Raw genomic sequence first — 24,637 nt, 5'->3', positions numbered from 1 at the left:
TCCTAGTGTAAAGCGTGCAGCTGGTCAGATAATGTTCTGCCAGCTCGGAAAAATAAAAACAAAACTCTTTATTTTTAGTTGAAAAATAAAGCCTAAGAAATGTTTATCTGGAAAAAAACACCCCCTCCTTTTTTTTTTTTTTTTTTTTTTTTAAGTTCTTTTTGAGCTCGAAGCGTGGGGAGGGCCCTTTGCGAAGGACGCGACGCTGCCATCTTTCCGACGCAAACTTCCCTCTCAAACCATGACGCGCAGGGAGGCTCGCAAGGACGGCTAGCTCGAGATCTGCTTTTCCCGTAGCCAATATAAGCCACGAACGGGCCACAGCCTGCGCCCCAACCTTTTGGCCGCCAGCCCGAACGCAAAGCTCAGCAGCCAAATTTAAACATTTTTTTCTTCCCCAAGCATACAGAGGAAATCAATAAGTGTTTTCCCTCCTCTCCTCTCTCCCTTTCATTCCCGCGGTTGCCTCTATAGCGTAGGTACTTAGGCAAAAAGCACAGCGCTGGGTACGACTACCCCCCCGGAAGCCACTGCAGCATCCAAGCAGTGGAAGGCAACATCGATACCTAACGCTGCAGGAAAAGCTTTCGTAGGACCACAAAATAAACGCAGGCAAACTAAATATTTGATCTAAGCCCCATCCCACCTTTCCTGATTTACAGCAGTACCCCGGCTTTTCTGCTCTAAAACACTGGACACATTTCTAAACTTCCATGTTGCTAAATTATCAAATATACATGTTGGACCCTCAAAATACTTCTTTTAGTGAAATAAAGCCAGTAATCATCAGAGAGGTCTCCCTATGGCGCATTGTAACTTTTAGATAGTGGACTCTGAAATGCCAACACCCATTCCTCTTATTCTTTCCATTGCTATTTCCCGTTTTGCAGCTTTATCGGCTAGGACAGCTCAGTATTTTTTCCCTGAGAAGCTAATACTGTTTTCTTTTTGATTTACCTTTATCTTTCTGAAAACAACTTCTTTCCATTATGTATTTTCTATTCATAGTATTTTCTATTATAGCCATCACATGGTCAATAACAGTATTTTTCTTAGCCTTTTTTTTAATGTTATCTTTTTCCATATTAATTTTAAGCCTTTCCTACTTTTTCAGTTAATTCTGGCATCACTGTATCTCTACATATCCCTTTTAACACATCTGGGACAAAACGACGCAATTCCATGCAGCAGCAAAACTCACTCAAAGTTATTCTCTATTTAACTTCACCTTTGTCCATGCGCAATTAGAAGGCAAGAAGAATGAGGAGTCACAGGTCCCTTATGCAACCGGACTGGACCCTTCTGGGAAATACTGCTGCTGAAGGAGAACTTTTGAAGGTGAAGTTCTCAAGACTTCTCACCCACTTCAATGAGCTTGGGAACTATAGAAGGGACAACAGGAAAACAGATGAATTTTCATGTTCCTGCCTGCTGTTTTAAAGGCCTGCTGACCTTATAATCTGCAACCACCTCTAAACCTGCAAGACAGGCAGCAGATGACTGTGTGAAGCACAGGGGCAGCCCTACAGACAAGCACTATGAAAGGCAAGGAACGAAAGGACAGTCTGAAGAGACAGATAAAACTGGTGACAATCAGGCAAACTGGCAGCAAGGACTTCCCTGTGGACCAACTGGCCCAAGACTGCTTCACGGGGTTGTGTTCATTCTTGGGCATTGGGGATTATTTGATGAGAAAAGTTGGCTGACCACCTGACCATCCGGTTTTCTTGGCAGTCACCAGGGCAGCCACGAGACAAGTAGCCGATGGCTGTCCCAGGTGTACTCTAGTTCATCCTACACAAACCAGCATCTTCGGAAGGTCGGGGCCCTGCAGCAGTCATATCAGAGATTTGTTTTGGCTTTTTGTATTGGCATCCATATAAAAACCTTCTCTCTAGAGAGGTTCTTCCGAGAAGTGCTAAACAACTTGAGAGGAAACTAAAAAAGAGGAGAAGATATATTTTGGGCACCATCCCCACTGCAGATGGGATGGCACGGAAAACAGTAAACTATACTGATGAAGAAAAGCAATGATTCAGGCACAAACTCATGGGAAGAGAAAGGCTGCTCACGCAGCCTGGTGGTTCAGCAGCACAGCTGGGGTCGGTATACGCCTCTTGAAGGTATTGATTTAATGTCCTCTTCAGGGAGGATGCATATGCAATGCAGCGGGAAGAAAAACTGTCCCCTAGAACCAGCAAAGCCCTGAAGTGCTGAATTTATTGCTAAGTTTCTTTAGTCCAGTACAACGATGTTCTGGTAGGTCTGTGCAGTAGTCACCTGCTGATCTGCAACAATCAGAGAGAAATTATTCGTGATGACCGATAAAAAAAAAGAGCAAAATGTAAGCTTCTCTGATTTACACAAAAGAAGTCCAGCAAGAAGAAAAACTTGGCAATATTGAATGGCCCCCAAAGGAGGAGGAAAAAGTAGTTATTAGCTGGAGGATGAAAGCATTAAGTAGCAAAAACAAATTATAAATTTATTTCAGTATTGTGTGCACCCAGACAAAAGCCAGATGTTGGTATAATAAACACTACAATCACGGGAATTAAGAGCAGAAATACTTTTGACTGAAAAGACAATTTCATTCCATCAGGCAGGTGTTTAACTTCCCACACTTTCTGAATGCTCCATGCATTTTGTCCTTGAAAGGACAGATACACTAAAGCTTTTCTGTACTGCCATCCTCAAACCATGCTTTTTCAAGCAAGTCATACAAAACTTTTGAAAACTCATTTCCTTGCAAGCAAATCACCAATAGCCAGCTGAAATAGTTTAACCTCTCTCCCACTGGACAGACGATGATATTATTTCTAGGAAGTACTGATATGTTAATACACTTCTATCCAACCTTTGTTCACCTGTCACTCACTCACTCACTGCCATAAATTCTGGATATAGTACAGAGACAAAAATCAATGGATTTAGAGTTATCCTGGGCTTACTCTAAACTAACAAAACTGATAACATGAGTCAAACTCTGTATAAATTTGTCACCAAAAGCATTTACTGTCCATCATAAAGAGAAATCATATATTTTATTTTGAGATTTTGCTTCTAGATGTTTTATGCAAGTCCAAAGACTTCATTCCCTTCAAAGAGATTTTAGCTCATCTTTATTAACTTTTGCAACCAGTTAACTTCCTTCAAACGCATACTGCCTCAAACACACCATGCTGGGATTTTTAAGTATGTGGGAAATGCTGGTACTTTCTAAAGCCTGGTTTTTATTTCTGACTCCTTGGTACACAAGCAGCACTTACCATCCCTTCTTGCTCACTGCCAGGCTTCCCGCAGAGGAAGCCAGACAAAGTGCAGGTAGTTAGAAAACGTAAGTAATAATTTTAATTCAACCCAAATGTTGCTTTGGCACATAACTTCCTTGAACAGTAAGTCCTAATGTGCCACTTTGTTTCTCTCTCTTGCATTATTTATACCACAAAGAAATCTTCTGCGGGAGATGCAAAAAACCAATGCACAGTTAAATAACTGAGTTTCTCACATGGAAGGCATATTAGGTCACAGATGCAATTTTAACAAGTCTCAGTCAGTTTTCAAATGGTATTTTTTTAGTCCAGATATTCTGGTACATCATTTAGCTTCACTAGAAAATTAAAATAAAATAATTTGGGTTCAAGCGAAAGGGTTGTTGACTTGCTTTATACAGATTTCATTTGAATTTATACTCAAGAGAGTAAAGTTGGCTTTTATATGCTTAAACATATAAAACCTCAAACAAATTGTGATGCCTTGTCCAGACAGCAAAACTATTGGAAAGAGTCACTATCCTCTTTCACTGTTTATTTGTAAAGGAGTTTTGAACTGAGGCATCAAACTCTGTTACTACTGTCTGTGGATTTGGGAACTGCTGTTAATGAAGGATGGCAGCAGGGCCTGAAGAGAAGACATTTCCACACCAGTAGTATATGTAACAGCCTGATCTTTATAAAGTTTGCAGTGATAATCCTCTCTGTTTATGTTTCTGGTGTCCTGCAGGCAATCCACAGTGCGTGTTTATGCCTTTAGTGTCTTGCAGAAAAAGAAAGGTGTGTTGGAAAAGAAAGGAGTCAACAGGGCAAAAGAGAAGGATTTAGTGTCTATGAAACCACTAAAGGCATTCAAATAGCCATCAAATAAAAAATAGAAAAAAATACCTATCTTAGGGGATAGTCATAGTGATTCACCGGAGTGCCCATATCAGTTTGACACAGTATGAAGACTCAGGTGACATGGTACTACCAAAATTAAAATCTCACCAAAATAAAATACTGTGGGAAACAAGCAGGTGGATGCATTAAATGCTCCTGAAGCAAGCAAGCTCTTCCCTGAAACTCTGGGATACAAAGGTTGCCTGTAAGTGGGTGAGCAACACAGATCAATAATTGTGGCAATCCCAGGTTAGTTGCCAGTTTATTCTTAAGTGAATGGACATCTAATAAATAAATGAAGGAGTATAAATGTCTAGACAAATGTAGACTATTGCTTCTGGAAGGATTGGCTGGACATGCATTGAGGCACGGGGCAATGGAAGTGAGCAGCTTTACTGCTGGAGACCAAAGTGCCTGCGGACTTCCGGACACTTCTCTGTGCAGTCGGCATTTTACGCACTTCATTCTTGAAGTAACTCTAAATTTCACCCCCGTTGCACTTCAGAAATGAAGGATTTCTTTTTAATTTGGTCCTGAGATGGGATTCACGTTACTTAATTTTAGCCACCTATATGCTTGACATTTATTCTGCGGTAACGACTGATGCTTCCTCTAGAACCTGCAGTAAGAGACAGGCACCTTCACTTGGTGATTCACTGGATCCTAAAATAGGTTTGTAAAACGGGATTCTCCAGGGATGAGTCAATCTACATCCACTGACTAGGACTGAACTTAACAGCTAAAGATAAATGAAATGAATCCCATTCTAACTTACCAATCGAGACACACAATTATTTGCCAATCAGAGAATAAAAGACAAAGCTGAGGAAATGAGGTATGTGAAAAGGCCTCATTTGTTGGCATGTTTCATCTGTTACAATGTTGGATTTTTGAATTCATGCAGCTACGTCCCATACCGAGCAACCAAGTGATTGCTTTTCATTTTGATAAATTATCTGTAGATCTTTAGTTGTTTTTCTTTCTCAAAAAGCAACCAGTTTCTAAAGAAGGTAGCATATTGCTTAGGTTATTTCCTTCCCAAATCTAGTTTGAACTGACTAGTGTGTGTTGTCCTCCTGACCTTGGAGGAAGCTATCCTGACAGCAGATCACATTTTCTCTGGGAAACCTTAAAAAATCATGCACGCACTCAACCTAATGTCTCCCAATTCACAAATTGTAAAAATGTCTGGTTAGGTCAGCTAGACAAACTTCTGATAAATGGCAGAATAAATGGATCTCTAAATAAATGAGAAAAAACTTAGAATGTATTTCTAAAGGTACTATATTCAAATACAGCTACCCAGCAACAATCATACCAATCTCTGCATTTATGTACCAAGGAAGTATATTTCATTGAGTAGGTTTATTATATGCAATTAGCATTTATTTCCTCTTGAAAAGCTAATTCTTAATCATATGCTTTATGTAGAAGGCCATAAGAAAGGTAACAAAATAAGTAGCACAATTAGCAGATCACTTAGACATAATGCAGCATCTATTTTAAATATTCATTTGTAAGGAGCAGAATTGTAAACAAAGCCATAAAAATTCTACAAATAACATAACATACCTCAGTGCAACTAAAATGAACGTACAGAGGAATGTAATGGACTGTGTAATTTTAGGAGGCATGTTCCCTACAGATGTCCATGCAAAAGTCAGACATACATGTAAAGCATTACTAATTACTAGTGCATGGTTCTTTATTTATATAATTTCAGGTCAGAAGGAATTTTTTAATTTTGTATATTTTCTTCTCTTAGTTAAAAAACCAGCTTTGTATACCACAAATTTGTGCTTAGTGTATTTGCTCAAATTTAAGAAGGCTGAAGGATTAACAGATTAAACAAAACAAAAGATAGCATTAAGTACCATCAAAAGAGAGGAAACAGTCAACAGCAATATTGTGAAGTGAGAGATTGTTTCGCCCGATACTGGCAATGGTAAACATCTACCATCAATAAAAGAACTCCTGGGACCTACTAACCCTGCGCTGATGGAAAATTAATGGGCCTTGCACAGACCTCTCAGCTGCAGAGGCTGAGCATGACGGCAAAGGATCTTCATTCCACAAACAAGACACATCATGCAAACTCAAAGGTCTCATTGTATAATCTCTGGCAGACAAGACCTTCCTGATTTTTTTTAATATGCATAAAATGTTTTATAGCACATACTGTATGCATATTTCTTCAAAATGCCATGAAAGAAAAGCATTGGAAAATGTGCAGAAAATTCTGCATCTCCACAAGGACAGCCAGATAAGCAAGAGAAACAATAACCTCTGCTAAAAACGCTACAAGGCCATAAAATATATATAAAAAAGGAAGTGAAGCCAGTTGCAGACCCCCGAGGGAAAGGTGAATTCTGCGGTACGGATGAAGCTTCCTGCGGGGACCCGGAGCGAGCACAGCCAGGCTGCAGGCTGGAGAGCAGCCGGCACGGGGACCTGGCCGAACGTGCCAGGCGGCATTCCCTGAATGCAAGCGGATGGGGCCAGATGGCTTGGAGGCACGTCTAGCACCCCGCAGCTCTGCTGCAACCCGGAAAAAAAAGCTCTTGCGAGCAGTGCAGAGCCATCTCAGCCACTCTGAGACAAGCGGTGCTGCTGGAGTGTAAAAGAAAGTATTTCCCACCCCCGAGTGCAGTGTAACAGCATGCATTTTTTTATCCTTCACAAAACACTCCTATTCCAAAGACATATCATGGCACTTGTTGTTCAAATGTGACTGCTACGATATTAGGGTAATAGTTTTTGACACAGCCATACCAAATGTCACTCCTCGTTCTTCCATGTCACTACTGCTAAATCAATACCAGAAACTAATTTATTGCTGGCAGAAAAGTTCTCCTGTATTTTGACTGACGTAAATTAACAAGCTAAATAACATCACATTATCTGAAGTCAACTGCTATTTGCATTAGTCCTGCAGAGGTCATGAAAGCAGATGGCAACCATACCTGGCAAAGCCCCATGCCAGCAGCGCAGCTGAGTTTGTATGTACAGTGTAAGATGAAGCACTTTTATTGCAAGGAATTTCATCCTACTCCTCCGCTACAAGAGGCTGGTTCTGCCTGCCCCTTACCATGGGAAACCCGCCAAACTCCAGTGAACCGTGGGACACGGAGGCTAAGAACCACGCCAGGAAAATAAAACAGGGAGCGCAGAGCCAACAGCGAACCTCGGCACCCCGGGAAGCGGCAGAGCAGCGACAGCACCGCGCGGATCAGAGCCGCGGCTCCCCGCGGCGCCAGGCTCGCGCGGCCGGGCGGCCCTGCCCCGTCCTCCGCGCCGGCCGCCCGCGCGCGGCGTCGGCTCCCCGCGGCTCGTCCTCCCGCTCCGCCAGTGATTCCCGCAGCCGCCGGGCGACCGTCTACGGCCGAGGGCGGCTGCTCGACTGAGGCACAACCCGGCGGGCAGGCTTCACGAGCCGGGCTTGAGCTACGCCGTTAGCTCTCATTTCTTAAACGCTGCATCTCTCCCCCTGCCCGAGAGCTTCAAATACTCATTTTTAACACAAAAATAAAGATGTTTTGTAGCGGGTGACTAGCAGAGTCGTTTGGAAGGCTGTGACAATCCCAAAGGTAGGAAAGGAGCTTTCACACCCGCTGCCGGTGCCTAATTAAGGGAGAATTTACCTCCTCCTGTCACGTACACCCCAGCCGTACAAAGACCTCCGATATGACGTAGAAGACAGCACACGAGATAAAAGGGAAATTCAAAAGGCAGCCCAGTCCTATTTTCTTATCTGCATCATCAAAAAGAAAGGAAGAACGAACGTCAAAGAGCAGTGGTATTCAGAGGCAGAGATCACAAAAAGTGTGCTTTTTTCCCCAAAAGAAAGACTTGTGTGTCCAAAAACTTCTTCGTTCCTTTCACGTGTTTTGGTCTTGCATAAGCTATTATGTCTCTTTACAAAGTGCCTCCCTACCTTATTATTTTTCCTATATAAGTTAAAATATTTTACAGAAAATTCAACACACAATATTCCTGGTTTTAAACTGTAAACCTCAAGCTGAAGGATTTTAGCGTATCAATATACTTTAAAACAGAAGTATCGCAAACCAAACCAAAACGACCCATACTTTAATGTCATCAGGTTGGCAATTCTGCCTAAAATAAAAGAAGCTGCCATCTGGCTCAAACAAATAATTGTCCGTACTGGGTTAGATTACAGGGTTGCCTACACAGAATTACTTCTGCATCTGAAGAACGTCTGGTCAGATCCAGCGACACCAGCAGGCCAAACCTCTGTATCCTTTGCAATTACAGTCTTCGTTAACATCTATTACAATCGTAGCCGTACCTTTTGGCAAAACACCACAAAAGTCTGCAAAGAGCGGAGATCTGTACGCTGTCCCGCGTTAACTGATCCCGGAGCCGTGCGCTTTGCCGACAGCTCAGCTCCGGGAGCTGCCACGCGGCACCTCGCTGCCGGCCTTGCAAGAACCCGCGCCCCGGAGCGCAACTCCGCTCGCTGCCGCCTACGCAGACATCAGAGTCTCCCCGTTTCTATCACAAGCAGCATGTTAAGCACTATGTTTTCCTCCCCCGCCCTTGAAATTACTCAGTTTTCAGATTTTCCTGACAAGAGACCCGGGATGGAAAGGGTTTCTTCTCCCCTTGATGCTCGGGGAATTCCACACACATAAATCAAACGCTGTTGCGCAGCGGCTAATCACAAGGGCTGTGTCTGCAGGAAAGGAGTCTGCATATGGGTGGAGGATGCTAAGTACTGCACTCAAACCCATAAAAATTCTGCAGTCCTTCAGCAGCTTAACACAAGCAGGAGAAAATGCACAAAAGAGAAGAGGGTGTCAGGTGCAAAAAAGAGCAAATCGGTGACAGAAAAGGCAGACGCAGTGGAAAGGGGGGAAAGACTGCACAGAAACGGCACTTTGCACCGTACAGTTACACAAATGGAGCTGAAGGAGTAGGTGGCAGCCTCTGGAGAGCAGTTTCTGAAAGAGTAGAAGGATTAAGGAACTGATTATTTCTTGTAAATTAAAGTTGGAAAGAATGGAAGGCTTCAGGAAAAAAAGCATTAGCTTTTTCCCCTCTCCTGATGGGCTAATGTCCAGGCACAGATCCCACACTCCGTCATCTCCAAGACCCTTACCAGGTAACTATCTATCCAGAACTAATGCTTTTCGTTTGGAGCAGTTAAAAATTAAAACTCAGAGTACTGCTGCCTGCAAGCTTTAAATGCAGGAAATACAGCCAACAGTGGCCATATTTTTTTCACAGGTAAAATCTTCCTATAGGTATTTAATGCGATATCCGTGATTTACACCACTGTAAGCAAAATTTGAAAATGGTCTAGTTAATTTTAGTTAAGCATGGAGAACACATCCATCTCAAAGGAGTCGTGCATTCTTCAACTGCCTTCATCCTCCTATTATTTGCTTTTCTTTTCCCCCAGCATCCTCTCCGTGAAAGCAGCCTTCATCCTCCACACTTTCTGTATGCCCCACTACATGCAAGTCATTCTGCAAGGTTTACCCATCGTGTAACTTAAAGTCTCATTAAATTCAACCGAGTTTTCTCTGTTATACATTTTTCCATCTGATTTATGAACTTTAATAGAAATGCTGAGTAGGTAGCATTGAGCAGGGTTGTGTATTAATGAATTTTATTCATAAAGATTCAACTAGAAACAATACCAGATGCATCATTTATTACTCCAAATGAAATTACCTACAGAACTTAAAGTAAGTACAAGACTCCTGTAACAGCAGAATTCAGCTCATCATTTGCTCTTCACACTAAATTAATAATCTACACAATTAAATGCTTGTAATTAACAGGGTTTTATTATTTTTTCTCAGTGTATTTCTGTAATTGCTATGTAGTCTAAAAATCCTGAAAACTGTCTGGAGGTTCATTTGAGGGATTTATTAAAATTCCATTGAGCCTTACAACAAGTTCCACCAAAAGGGAACAATGTCTACAGGAGAGAAACTACAGCCATTTAATTACCGCGCAAGGTTTTAATCAAACCTCTCAATTTTCCGTCAGGATAACAAAAGAGATGTTTTGGCACTAAGCCAGGAAAATAACCATAAATTTACATGTTATTTGCTCTTAAGAAAAGAGGTTAAAAATCCATTTTAGCTCAATATAGCAATTATCTAAAATCTCTGACATGAAATGTTGAAATGTTAAGTGTATTTAGAACTTAAATATGAAGTAAGATAAAAAATGTGATAACATTAAAAAAGACCATTTTTCTTCCCTGTAGACTCTTTAAAGGATTATTGTTTTTCAAAATTCCAGGTGAACTGATTACTAAAATACAGTCAAAAATTGGTAAGCTTTTTAAAACCCCAAACAGTAGGACTATCTCACAGTTACACAGTAAAAGGCCTTAACGCAAATTCTGCCCATCATTCAGTTTCACTCAAGGAGTTTTCAAGTGAAACTTAACACTTTCTCCATTCCTTCCAGTGTGGAGTGAATTAAGGAGTTGGCTAAGTTAAAGAAAACTTTCTGATAGTGGAACAGTCTAAACATAATTGACTATAATTACACAACATACTGAAATCTGTGATGATATAAATTATCTGTTAAACTTTTGAGTATCTTTAGTCACACATACTCATTCAGCCACATCTAGTCTGAAATTTTGTGTTCTTCTATTTGTAGTCTCTCTTTAAAAAAATATATAAACTACGCCAACAGCAAAACACGGTCAGTAGTTTAGAATTTCCTCTATCCCACAGACACAGATAATGCTTGTGAATGGGATATAACACAAAAATAAAGCATAAAAGCTTTCCAAAACCAACATATTTAAAAATTCTGTGATGTTGTTCCATGCTTTTTAAAGTATACAGATTTAGTCTAAGTGCCACTGAGTTCTTCCATTCATGAATGAGCAAGGTCACACCATTAGTCTTTAATTTTTTTAAGGAAGGAAGTTAACACTTTTCTAAGTAGGGCAGAAAGAAAGAAAATGTTAAGAAAAATAAAGGGAAAAATGTGCCTAGCATATCATAACCACTTGAATTTACACGTTTATCGATGATCAGTTTGTACACATTTGTCACAAACAAAATTTAATGAATTCAAATAAAGATGATACACCACAAAATGCAGCGCATATGTTTAAGAACACAACACTTTCCCAACGACTGCAGAAACGAAGTTCGAAGCTATGAACAGAGTCCTAGAAGAAAAGCAAAGCAGCCAAAGACTAAGTAGTAGTAGAGTAATTAACTTTGCTACATTTACATCTACCCAAACCATTCCTTGGTCACAGCCCATGGAATCAAGCAAGTTACCTTCATCCTTGCTACTAAACTCTGAATGTCACTGAGGCTCTCTGGAGCTGGGACGGCATCGTTCTCGAGGGCATTTTGCCCCCACTGCTGCACATTAATAGGATTTCTATATGTAAGTGTAAAAAACAAGTATAATCTTTAGCAACAGCAATCTGTGGGAGTAAATCTCCAAACCGCATTTACGGTAAGCCTCGCTGAGCAGATCATCTCAGCAAGCAGGACGTGCAGAGACGCCCTCCGCTGAGCCGCACGCCGAGGGTGGGCCCTCGAGCACCCATGGCTCTCGAGTCCGGGAAGCGCCTGCCTCTCTCCAGAGCAGCTTTCCAGCTCCAGCTGTAATTCTCCGACACATTTCTTTGTAGAAATGCCATCACTGGACTGCTCCCGTGACCTACTTACTCAGCAGCGTATCTTTTAGTTCTGAATGCAACTTAACACGACTGCCTCGCAGAGAGGCAGGAGGAGACGGAGGCTGCTCTCCAATCTTTGCAGGTGAAAGGACAGCTGCTAATAAAAATAAGGCAGATACTATGAGTGTTCCAACGCACCGCAGCAAAATGGCATATGGCTAAACTCAGAAAACACGGACCAGGATGCAGTTTCTTTTTAAGCAACAACACTGGGAAAACAATGAGAGATGAAGAAGGCCTAAGACTAAACAAGAAGGGGAGACTTAATGCTGTAATGCTTTCAAAAAAACATACAGGCACTTCTAGCCAGATATGCTGACAAGGAGGCGATAACGCTCCCCCTCCAGCACTGGCACCAGCAGAGAAAGATGCTTAAGCTTATGCTTAACTTTAAGCCCTCGGCTGACCCCGCTAGGTGCTGTTTGACAGCCTGACGTTCCAGCTCAGCTGACAACAGCCGAGCACAAGCAGTCACACACTTAAAATTAGTCGTGCTCACGTGCTTTATCATATTGGGTCCACGTCCCCCCTCAACGTTTAATTTGACTACCATGTCGCTCAAGTTGTAGGTATTTTAGAGCATCAAAGAAGGTCTAACCTATTGGCTGTCACAATTCATTACTCTGTTCCTAAAAATATAACAAGAATATACTTTAAAATACCAAGATGTTATGAATAATTTGATGCGTTTTCCCATTCTCACTACTTCAGATAGTTGCTGTCAACTAGCCTGAATGTATCTGCCAGCCAAACTGATAGCACATATCGAGGCACCACAGAAAATGTTCTTGCATGCTGCTATGGATGGTATGCACTGCGCAGTGCTGTTTCACCTCACGTGGTTAGATAGCACACATAAGTACATTTAAAGGTGTTAGAAGCTAATATTTTTCTCAAATCGCAAGTGGTGGTCTAATTGGTGGCCTATCTGTTAAAAACCATCTTGCCTAAGAAGTGATTTGGTTTAAAATTCTGCTTTTTACCTTGGCATAGCCTAAACTCTTGCAAGTTGCTGTTTATGCCTGTGTAAATTTATTCCTGCAAGTTCAGAAGACACAGATGCCTGTGAGAGAGGGAGATAAGCAGAGTCTAAATTAGAGCTCAGCCTGTTGCACTGGATCAGGAATGAAACACTATCAATCACAAAATCTGCGTGCTTCAAGTCAACCTTCTGTAGTACCCTGTTCTGTCTTCCTGAAGGAGGAAATAATAAACAACAACAACAACAAAGATTACATCAATTTATTTCCCTGTTTAAAACACACTTCATCAAAACATATTAAATCTAAAGAACTGAATTTAAAAGTCCTAGCAACAGTTCGTTGTTGCTGGAATAGGAGGCAAGCAGGGTCAGAGGGCTCTGGTGAAGTGGTGGTGCTAGAGCTGGGCAGACCTCGGTGTGTGCTGTACCTATACATTCAGGTCACCTTGTACGATTTCCTGCGCCCACAGAAGGAGGTTTCTGTTCTTGTTTTTATCATTCTAACTTGCAGCATATTAGTAAAAGTTTACAACAGGCTTTGCAATTCAGGAGGAAGACTAGTCAAGCATGTGCTCACTTTAAGGAACTCTGGAGTTTTGTTTCTGTTACTACATAACTCAATTTTGCAAATTTTAGCTAGAAAGCATAGGTGTTTTCAATTAAAAACGTATTTCAGAGAAAACTTACATTTACAGTTAGTCATTAAAATGGCATTTGGCTATAATACTCTCACATACTACTCTAAGATAATATAATCGTGACTTGTCCCAGTGCTACTTTAACTTACATTTCTACAGGATTCCCTGTACAGACCTTTCTTTGACAACCTGTAGCTGCTTTTTGCCTGGAATAAATATGAAAACCTCTTAAGAACTAAGTTTGCAAACATTTAGCCTATGTCTATCAAGACCTCTTGAAGAGGAATGCAAGCTGGCTCTGTCTGCTACCCTATGCTGGCTGGATATGAGCCGGCTCTACCTGAAAATTAGGCCACATTAATGCAGTGCTTCAGATAACAACTCAGATTTCTGAGTACATAGAGTATAAATTTATTGGAGAGAGTGGATCACACATGTCCCGCCCTGTACCCCCTCCACCCTGAGTCGGTTCTCAACTAAAATCATTTATTAACACTCTCATGGTGCAAATGAAGTCTTTAGTTTACAATTACTGTTCCTACTCAAAAGGAAAAATAAATTTCTTCTCCTTTACTGCTGAGCAAAGCTCTACCAAAAACACAGAAGAGGTTGATCACATGGGAAGCAGTCAAACCCACTCTGACCATTTTATTTAATTCAGAATCACCTGATAGATCAATGGAACATGAATTATTTGTGAACTGAGCTATTTCTGAAAACACTCTTCAAAATTACATCAAAGGCAAAGCAAAATAAAAGCATGAAACAGTACAAAATAGTTTCCCCTAACCTCCTTCAATCACAGACATCTGTTACTTCTAAAGAAAGGAAAAACATTTCTATACGCATCAAGTTGAAATTGAGGTTGATGCTTTAAACTAATCACTTCTTACGTATTAAAGATACCTCCAAAGCGTAATGATATCTTACTGTAAAGGCCACACCACTCAGGCATAATGCGATATATTAAAAAAAAATGCTTTCCCCTGCCCCTCCCTGGTATGTCTTTGCTTCATTTTGGGTTGCCATTACTGCACATCCTTCTGTATTAGACGATGCTGTTCACAAATAGGTCCACAGCTGGGCGAAAAAGAAAATTTAGCAAAACAAACTCCCGCGGGAAGCCTTCAAAATGAGAAGCAAAGAGACAGCCATGAGGCTAATGCATATAAAACAAGAATTCATGCTTAAAACAAACAAAATACCTAGAAAAAGCACTATTCTGCTTACACGAGATTTGCTATGGCAGAAATAAGCATTCCTCACCACTCCTCAGGCAAGCGAGTCCTTTGCCCACCCAGAATTTAGCGTTAACGGCATTTCCAGTGATTAATGGGAAACGAAGTTGCTACAGCCCGTGTGGCTCTCCCTCGGCGGGGCACATGCCGCCTTTCCAGTGCGCTCAAATGTTAAATAAGGACTCAGACCAGTGCGTCTGGTGTGGCAGAGGGAAATGACGCATCAAGTATTAAACTGTTCATGTTACAAGCCTATTTTTGCTAAAACAACTTTAAAAATAACCGGACACTTATAATTTGAATTGGAAAGCAAGCCAGTGACCCTGGAAAAAGTATGCAGGCCCATAATTTGACACAGCAAAACTTGTTCTCTGTTTGCTTAGAGGCGTTCAACGCCCTTCTTGCAAAAAATACAATTTTTGCAATTTATCTGTTTTTGAGGGAAAATATTCAGATGATCATTTTTACAAATCAATAAGAGGTAAAATATAGTCGTATTTTATTTATACACTTGAAGCAGAAAACGAAAGCACATCTGGTTTTAATTTGATTATTGGACTTTGTCAAAACTTGCTAAACCAATTCTGAACCCTTTCCTGTTTCAAAACGTTTCACGGCTCCGTATAATTAAGGCACCGTGCAGCCGCGCTCAGCGGTAAAGGGAGAACGCTTGGTTTCAAGAGCTGACAGCCACCGTCCAGTTTGGTGATGGCGTACAGAAAAACCCACTAGCTCGTCTGTTACCCATGTTTCAAGGGAACAATCCTTTCGTAAAGGTCTGCGTCCAGAGAGTGATTAGTTTAGAAAATACACACAGTTAATTCCACGGTGCCATAAACTGTCATTTCCAACTGCAGAGGGAATGGGAGCCCGGTGTATGCCAAGAAGCGCTACGGCATTTATCGGCATTTCTCTGAGCAGGCGCGTGCTGGAACTCTGGCCCTCACTACCTGGCAAAACTGTGTGAATCTAAATTTCATGAATCATCTATGAAGTCTTAATTATTTGGGGCACATTCTGTATAAAACTGATCACATCTAATAATACGATTTACTATATCTAAATTAGATTTATTTCATTAAGAACTCTTGGAAGTCAGGGCACAGTTCAGCTCTTTACCTCCAATCGATACATATGACATAACTTCAGATTAGCTGGTAAACACATTTTCTGTATTAACTGCTTGCAGTTATTTTCCCTTTAGCCTCACCTAGAGATTCACAGAAATAGAGCAGCTGGAGCTAAGCTTCGCTCGAACCAGAGCTCCCTCCAGCACACTCCCTAGCGCAGAGCCCAACGCCGTTCCGAACGGCAGCGCTGCTCCCACGAATCCTATGGCAATACTACATTTTAAAAAAGTTGAATGCCAATATGCAACAATAAACACCACTTGTACATGGGCAGCACACATAAAATACAATTTGCTACAGCCGCTATTCTTTTCAGATATCAGAACGGTAGTGGCTTACAAAGAAACAGATTGACACAGTATTATTTATTGAAGCTAATCAAGACCTGAAGAATAATTTCACAGTCGTTTTCAGAGTCACCGCTTGGTCTTGCAAACATAACCTTTTCTGTCAAATTCTTACTTTGGGGAGTTTTGACTTCATACGACGTGTGCACACTTTTAAGTGAGTGATTGCATAAGTATCATTTTCAATTTCGATAAAAGCACATACATATATAAGGATTACACTGCTATGAACACTGCAGTGCAGATCTAAATAACTCAGTCTGCCAAACTAGTGTTGCTATGGAGACAAAACTAATGTACTGTGACCACATCTCTTACTGCATTACTTAAGACCATCTGGTTAAAGCAAATATTTCTGTGGCATAGTATTTGTTCATATTTGTATACCAATCTTTTTTTTTTTAACATACAGAAATATACTACATTTAATATGTTTGGTGTACATTTCCTATTGTTTTACTCTGTTCAAGTTTTTGTTATGTTGTATGTGACGTATAGTTATATTTAACATGCTTATGAATAAGTCTGTTGGTTAACGAAGACTGGATTACATGTCGGTAAATGGTGGGAAGTTCCAAGCTCTTTTAAACCCTGGTTTAGATGAGACATCTTTTCCTACTCCCGAATCACAGCACCATGGAAGGAGCACTTTACACCTTTTATTCTCCTCTGGGAATGCAAGCACCTATGAGCAGCCAAGCCTAGAGGCGACCACCACAGCCCTTACCCTCCAATTTTTCTTTTCTTGATTGCACTGAATATGAAAGGCACCTTTCAAGTAAATTGGCAGCTCCTTGAGGAGTCCCCTCCTAGCAAAAGGCAGAGCGCTTGCCAGCCCTTTCGTACTTGGAAGTATTTTCAGCCCAACAACTCTTTCCTCACCCTCAGAAGCTCCATGTGTCTCACCTTCAGAAGTTTACTACTCTGAATCATGATGTGTTACCAAAGATAACATTCTGGTAAGAAATGCTTTTACAGATAAACACAAATCGATCAGATCATCAGTACCCTGGAAATGTAAAGATCATCTTCCTATCAGTTTCTGAAACCAGAAAACAGATGAAATTATGTAATAAAATGGTTTCAAGATGATGTAATAAAGCATTTGATTTTTCATCATTTATTTTCTACCATAATCTCACTACATAGATTCATGTCCTCTTTCTAATTGGAAAGAAGAAATAATTCAAAAGAAGAAATAATGCTTACTGAAGCAGTCATTATCACCTGATAAAGCAGAACTAAAATTTTTTGCACACAAAGTCCGAGACTTCTGAACTAGCACCGATTTACTTGATATCAGAGATACAATTTTGTCTTGTTCTATTTACTTCAATCTGCTACTCTTCACAAAATAAAATAAATCATTACCACAGAGGAGTAAACTGAATTGCCACAACAATGATTTGTTGAATAAATATATCTTCATTTTCTTAGCTCAAAATATTAGATCACCATAATCTTTACAAATATCTGCTGGCATTACCTTTGCTGTAAGTGTTACAATATCCTCTGTGTGTTTCAGACTGACAACACAGCTGGGAAAACAAAAAGAGTCTTTTCAATCTGACTGTCACAAAGGTGTCCACCAAAGCACCCTGCCACAGGAAGATGAACTAAAAAGCCTAGTAGATCCATCTCTCATTTCAGTGCTTCTGCAAAATTGTAATATTCACTTCCTACTTAATAGCATCTATAGAAATACTGTCCTTTCTAATGCATATATTCATATCCATTCAAATGCTTAGGTATCCACCAAAAAACATCATCATGCAAGTTCATCTAATTTTACAAGCTTACAAAACCCTGCAGAGTAACCAAGTTTTGCAAAGAGTGCATTCTTGAACTGCATTACTAGTTTGAGCACAGAAGACTGGCAGAGAAACTGAACACAGCTGGTTTTCTGGAAATGAAAGGATCTAAAATTGTCCATTATAGTAACTAAATATTACCAGTAGAATATTTTTCTGCCTGCCACAGCCCCTGATCAGATACATTTACCTTTTTGGGCTTGGTTGGGACGTTCCTTAAAATATGACTTGGAGAAGCAAATTTACTGTGGCATGGATTATCCATGTTTCTGGAGGTGGGAAGCTGCACAGGTTAATGCTGGGGAAATGATCCGCTATTTTCTTTAGGTACCTTGCTTGCGTAAAGGTGAGAGGCTCTGCGAGAGCCCAAGCCCAGCAGGCAAGGAGGCCTCCCGCAGGGAACACGACCAGCCCCCAGCTCCCTTCACCAGGAAGAACACGGCAGTGCTCCGTCAGCCCAGCTGCAGACTACTGGCAAGAGCTCTGGTGACTGTGCAGCACTCAGCTTTAAGGAATCAGGGATGATATTTTAGAGAAAACTCTTATTACTACTACTATTTTATCGGCTTGCACTTCCACCTATGCATTTTATCTAGTACTACTACCAAGGTATGTGGGAACTTGTCAGGCCTCAAATTATATGAAGTGTTGCATACTGGCCTTAAACTCTTTAGCAAGAAAGTTAATAATTCATCTAGGATTTCCACCATTTGATGAAATATATCTCTGATGAAAAATATTCATGTCCTAAATTATGTGCTTCTGAATGTCACCAGTGGAGATAGAAGGAAAAAAACAACTCTCAATACAGAGTTTCTCCAGATGCCTTTGGATAATTTTTTTGGCAACAGTTTTCCCTCAATCCTGCCACTATTTTTTGCCACTGAGAAGAAAACTGAGAGAGGATTATCCTTTTAAAGACTCTGAAAGTTAAGGAAGCATAATCTTCCTAGTTTGTAATTACGATTGTGTATCAGATTGCCAACCACGTATTAGTCAAGCATTTTTCATCATTAAGAAATCAGTAATTGCAGCAGGAGATGACTGAAGGAAATCAGCCAAAATTTTGTTACCAGTCATCAGACGGATATAGAAAAGTAAGCGTCAAGTTCTGGCGAGAGGTTCAAAGATAACAGCTCAGGAGCAAAATGTAGTGTAATTTAGAGGTGATTAAAGAAGCCCTTTACCTACAGCACAGCACGTGAAGCACCCACCCCTGCCGCGCACAGACCAGCCTTCGCCAGGAGCTCCTCCTCTGGCTGCTGGGACGTATGGGCGCAGGGGACATTTCCAGGAGCCACCAGGCAGCTGAGCAGGGGCTGCAAGCCCTGCTCCGAAGGGAAGAGCTACCCGAGCACCCAAGAGCAGCAGCTGACTGGCGAGGGAGCGCAGGCTCGGCAAGCCCGTGCAGCAGCCACCGCACGTGGAGCTGGCGTGGCCATTGCTCTCTCTCCATTCCACTTGGGTAAACTTCAAAGAAAATACTAAACTCAACTGGCTCCTCCACCACTGATAATTAATGATGGAATTGCTGCCATCTGATGGCTTAGTAAAGAGACAGGAAAAGGGAAGAGGAGCTATTTGCACTGAAAGATAGTGTTAAAAGCTGAGTTATGTTTGGCTGACAGAACAAATAAAGTAAAATAAATTCTGTGATACAGATGATTTCATGGTAGATAACTAAGAGAGCCTTACTTCATATGACTGAGGAACTATCCAGCAGTTTTTATCAGCCTTGCAAGGCCACAAAAATATCCAGCATATCTAACAAAAGAAATCCTGTTATACTTAACTATGTTGCCATTAACATCCAACAGAGTTTTATGCAAGACATTGGTCCCTTCAGTACTGCTTATTATGGTCTTCACAAAATTTAAACTGCAATCAGCATCTTTTCCACCATGGCTAAGTTCTTGGGAGAAAGCGAACAAGCCATCTGTAAAGGAAGGCAAAGTTGGAAACACCGAGTGGCGAGGCCCCAGAGTCTCTGCAAAATCGTCCAAAGGGTCTGCTTTGTTTGGGATGCAGTGTCCTTGCGTGCAACGTGGTGGAGCAGGAAGGAATCGAATAACGTAGAGACCTTTAAGCAGTGACTGACCCCATTCTCTGCCACTGCTTCCTCAGACCACTGCCAAAACTCTTGCAGTGTAGTAAGCCAGGCTAGAGGAGATTCCCAGTAAAGCTCCCTCTGCATCTTCCCTCTCTCCACTCTGTTCATGAGATGGCAGATTTGCCCAGAAGATAAATATACAGGGCCAGATCAAATTTCTTCAGACTCAGAAAATCCTGCAGATTCCTCAACCACATTAAAAATATATCTTCTTTTAGCATATTGGAACAGAAATTTTACAGTATTTACTGTACATTTTGGCATGCATCCCAGGTAAAGTCATCATCGTTACTGCAGCAATCAGATCAGCATTGATTTCTCCTTCTGACACTTGTATCAAATTCTGATACAAGGTGCATCTATATGAGCAAATCCAGTATTTCATTCTACCAAATGTTTTATGTGGCCTCCCTTGGCTAGAGAATAATAAAAATAAGATACACGGCGCATACGGAGCAAGGCCCGTCTGGCCTGCCGGTTTGTGCGTGCCGTTCCTCACGCCGGGGTGGCCCCACGGGAGGTTCGGCTCCGGCAGCGCCGGGGTGGCCCCAGCTCTGCCGCCACATCTACACGTGGCCGCTTGGCCACGGAGCACGGCTTCTCCGGAGACACCAGCCACAACCGTCGGCTCTGCCCCCTTCTGACCCCAGACCTCCACCGTGTGCCCACTTGTGAATTTTGCTCATATTGAAGGAAAAATATTTCAAAAAAGCATAAAGGTTGCAGCTTCTTATCTTCAGCGTGTGCCCCACGGAGAGGTGAGCATACGCTTAAGGGGATGAAAGCACTGCCTGACACCTTGCCCTCTCTCCATCCTCCTTTTCTGTGACCGCTGAGTCAGTCCAGACAGCCTGTCCTTTTCTGTCTGTGACTTACTTCTGTCCCACTTTTCCTTTTCAGCTGCCTTTCCTCCTCTTTATGTACTGTTCATGTACCAGTCACGGCCGATAGCTCAATAACTCTGCTTCCACATTTTTTGCTAGAGATAAGGACAAACACCACAACAAAAGTAAAGGGATACCTGCGCTTAAAAAAAGTACTTTATAAAATTAACATTACTGGATTTGTACTTGAATGTTTTCACTACCATATAAGTTTGCTTTCTTTGCAAATTAAAATATGCCAGCAGCTCAGCCTCCTGCTGGACTCTTAACTCATTCCTCTCCATCTTATGTATGTACTACATGCACAAAATATCCCTCCTCCCCTCCAGTTACAGTGTGACAGCTTCACAGCACTAAGGGTGTTTAACAGGATTACTACAGTGTTCCTGGGATACAAAGAAAATAGAGTCACACATGGATGGCTGAGGACTCAACTCTGCTTGCAGGTAAATGGAAAGAATTCAGAATTCTTCAGTACCAGCTCTATAAAGACTAAAACGTCTTAATAAACAAAAGATGTGGGTTTTAAAAATTAGGTATACAAACATGAGTTTTGAGCTGCCCTATTTCCATTTTTTAGATATATGCAAATACCTGCAGGTTCCTAGCTTTGAAAATCAGTCACAATCTCACAGACCAGCATATGGAAAATTTCCTTATTTTGATAATAACAAACACAGAATATAGAATTTCTAAGAAGCATATCTGCAAGTAACTACACAAAGAATCCGCTTAAGCCAAACATTGTGGATACCCTAACTCAGAAGCCTACTCCGCTATTATTTAATATCCTGTCTTTGGCACACACTGTTAATTCCTGTCAAGAATTCTTTCTTAAAAATAGAAAAGGATTAACAAAAGGTTAAATCTTTTGTGCTTGACACATGTGAACATCACCAAGGAAACTGTAATTATTTGACTCAAAGAGTATAGTACTTAAATATGAAGAAAAAGCACGCACAGGATTCTTAGGGATTCTTAGGATTGCTTTGTTTGCATTAAAATGCAGCATGCCCAAACCAATCTCTCCAACTTCTAAAATTGTATTTATCAAACATTTAAAACACTTGTGCTCTTCAACATATACAGATAAAGATGACCCCAATGTGTAGGTACTAATGAAAATTGTTTACAAACACAGCTGCATTGATCTATACTTGTCTATAGCCACTGAATTCAAATATGTAGTTCTTAAAAATACAAAATTGCTTTGTTCATTTTTCTTTTTTCTTTTTTTTTTTTTCCAAATAAAACACTTCCCAAATGAACTGTGAACCTAAAATCTCCTCAGGCCTACCCATCTTCTATTTTCCTGTAAATTCTTGTTGTTGATAGTCTATATTTATTTCACTAAAGAAATTCCACTACCTCAAAGTGCAATGCTTAAATTTTACATTCTGGACTTTGGAAAAAAAAAAAAGTAAAATTATCAAATGTCTATCTTTAAAGTGCTTAGTTAAATTGCAAAGTGACACACCCAGGGAGTGACTTTTCTTGAAGCATGAAACACAATTTGGGTAATTACAGGCATGTCCAAGTGTCCGAAGGTATCTATTTCTGACTGTTAACATTCCACAGAGCTTTTGCTTTATAATAAGCTTGAGCTCTGCCACATAGTTACCAGCGCTGTTGCAAGAACCATTTGGTATCATAAACTGCAATAGCATTTTCATTCTGCTAGAATTGACTAAAATGTTTCCAGCAACCCCTGATCTAAAGGCTATTAAAATTCAGCCAAATTTTTCACGTTATCTTAAATTAGGTTTTGAGCAGATCATTAACAAAAAATGTAGATACCTGGCCTTTGTGGTACCTCCATTGTTCACGTCTCTATAGGGCCCCAGCTGCAACCCTTTCTTCCTTACATGAGCAGGCTCATCTGTATTTAAAATACACCCTGCTCCTAGTAGATGAGTAAAACCTAGCAGAAGTAATGTAAAGAATAACAGGAATAAAATGGAGGAGGGAAGTCAAAGAAAGTGACCAGAAGAAATAAAATGTAAGCAGATAAAGTTAACTGTGGGCTCCAATTTTTATATAGACAGAGAACACTCACATTAGTTATTTCTTTCTAATCTCTTCTAGGCTAAAATTTCTTGCTCATTACTTGTATTTCACATATAATGTATAAAAAATTAATACAATCTTCTTTCCAGCATACCATATTAAATGTGTCCACATGGGTGTTTGCCTCGAGGCTTTTTTCCCCCCAACAGCATGGAGCGACCACAGCTACCTTCAGAAACACTACTGCCCATTCACTCTCTGCCTGAGCTGAGGGGGCAGCTGCTACACGGGAGGAGCGATGATGGGAACACGAGCACCGTGCCTATAATAAACACTATGGACATGTAAAACCAAAGAGGTCATGTCAGTGAGAAATCTGATTTCCCGATTAATGACTTCCACAATAATCTGTGTTTGCTAAATCACACTTAAATGGACTGGTATTCACTCAAGAAGAGTGAGCTAGAATGGAGGTGAACGTGTGCATACCTGAGGACCACCAGCCTGAAAGGATGGTGATCAGTGGTACAAAGTCCAACTAGTGGCTAGTTACCTGGAGTGTCTCTAAGGGTCTGATACTGTGGCCAGTACTGTTGAATGTCTTTATCAATGGTCTGGTCAAGGGGATCGAGTATACTCTCAGCAGAGGGATCGCAAGAGGCTTGAAAAACAGACTGAGAGGAACCTTGTGAAGACCAATAACAACAAATACAAAGTCCTGCAGCTGGTACACAAAAACCCTATGCAACGATACCAATTGGCACCGACCAGTTAGGAGGCAACTTTGCAGTGAAAGACCTGGGGGTTCTGGTGAACAGAGGGTGACACAAGTCAGCTGTACATCCCCGCGGTAAAGGAGTATGACTGCGTACAGGCTGTATGAGCAAGTGTAGCCAGTAGGCTTAGGAAAATTATTATTCCCCTCTATTCATCATTTGTGGGAACTCTTTCTAGAGTACTGGATCCAATTGTGGGCTCCAGTAGAGAACAAGCATTAGCATATGGGAACGAGTTCAATGTGGGCCTCCAAAATGATCAGGGGGATGGAGTACATGACAGACAAGAAGAGGTAGCTGAGAGAAGACTTCACTGCTGTCTTCAGCTACTTAGTGGGAGAGTACAGAGAAGACAGAGCCAAACTCTTCTCAGCGGGCACAAGGACAGGAAGAGAGGCAAAAAACAAGCTGCAATATAAGGGATTCAAATTATATATTAGGAAAAAATTTATGAGGAGAGAAGCCAAATATTGGAACAAGATAGTCCACAGAGACTGGAGAAAGACCATCCTTGAAGATATTCAAAACTTAATTGGACAAGGCTCTGAGCAACCTATCTACCTGGCCCTGCTTTGAGCAGAGGACAGGACTAGATGACCATCAGAGGTCCCTTCCAACTTCATCTATTTTATGACTCTGTGGCAGCATTGCAATGCAAACACCTAATCAAGGCCAGAACTCAAACGGGACCATAAAATGAGTGTCACAGAATGCTAAATTTGGTCAGATGTTTTAGTTTGATCAGCTCTTTTGCATCAATCAATGATATTTCAACCTACAGAATATCATTAGGAAAGAAGAAGGCTCTATGAACTTTCAGAAGATAGTTTGTTTATTGTACTGATTACTCAGGCTAGTACTAAGGAA

At 41.0% G+C, this 24,637-nt stretch overlaps 1 protein-coding gene across 1 annotated transcript in view; it reads right to left on the bottom strand.

Annotated features, from left to right (window-relative positions):
• DIP2C (DIP2 acetate--CoA ligase C (putative)) overlaps window positions 1-8,905 on the bottom strand; it is a 183,168-nt gene extending 174,263 nt beyond the window's left edge. The window contains exons 1-2 of the mRNA XM_085317723.1: window positions 8,902-8,905; window positions 8,461-8,484 (exon numbers count right to left, since the gene is read on the bottom strand). Coding sequence (XP_085173849.1) covers window positions 8,461-8,484; window positions 8,902-8,905 — 28 coding nt within the window. The remainder of the gene's footprint in view (window positions 1-8,460; window positions 8,485-8,901) is intronic.
• Window positions 8,906-24,637: the final 15,732 nt, after the last annotated feature.

This window comes from Rhea americana, unplaced genomic scaffold (genome assembly GCF_003343005.1).
Source record: "Rhea americana isolate MKP2758 unplaced genomic scaffold, rheAme1 scaffold_50, whole genome shotgun sequence".
Taxonomy (NCBI): Eukaryota; Metazoa; Chordata; class Aves; order Rheiformes; family Rheidae; genus Rhea; species Rhea americana.
This window is presented reverse-complemented; position numbering and strand designations above follow the sequence as displayed.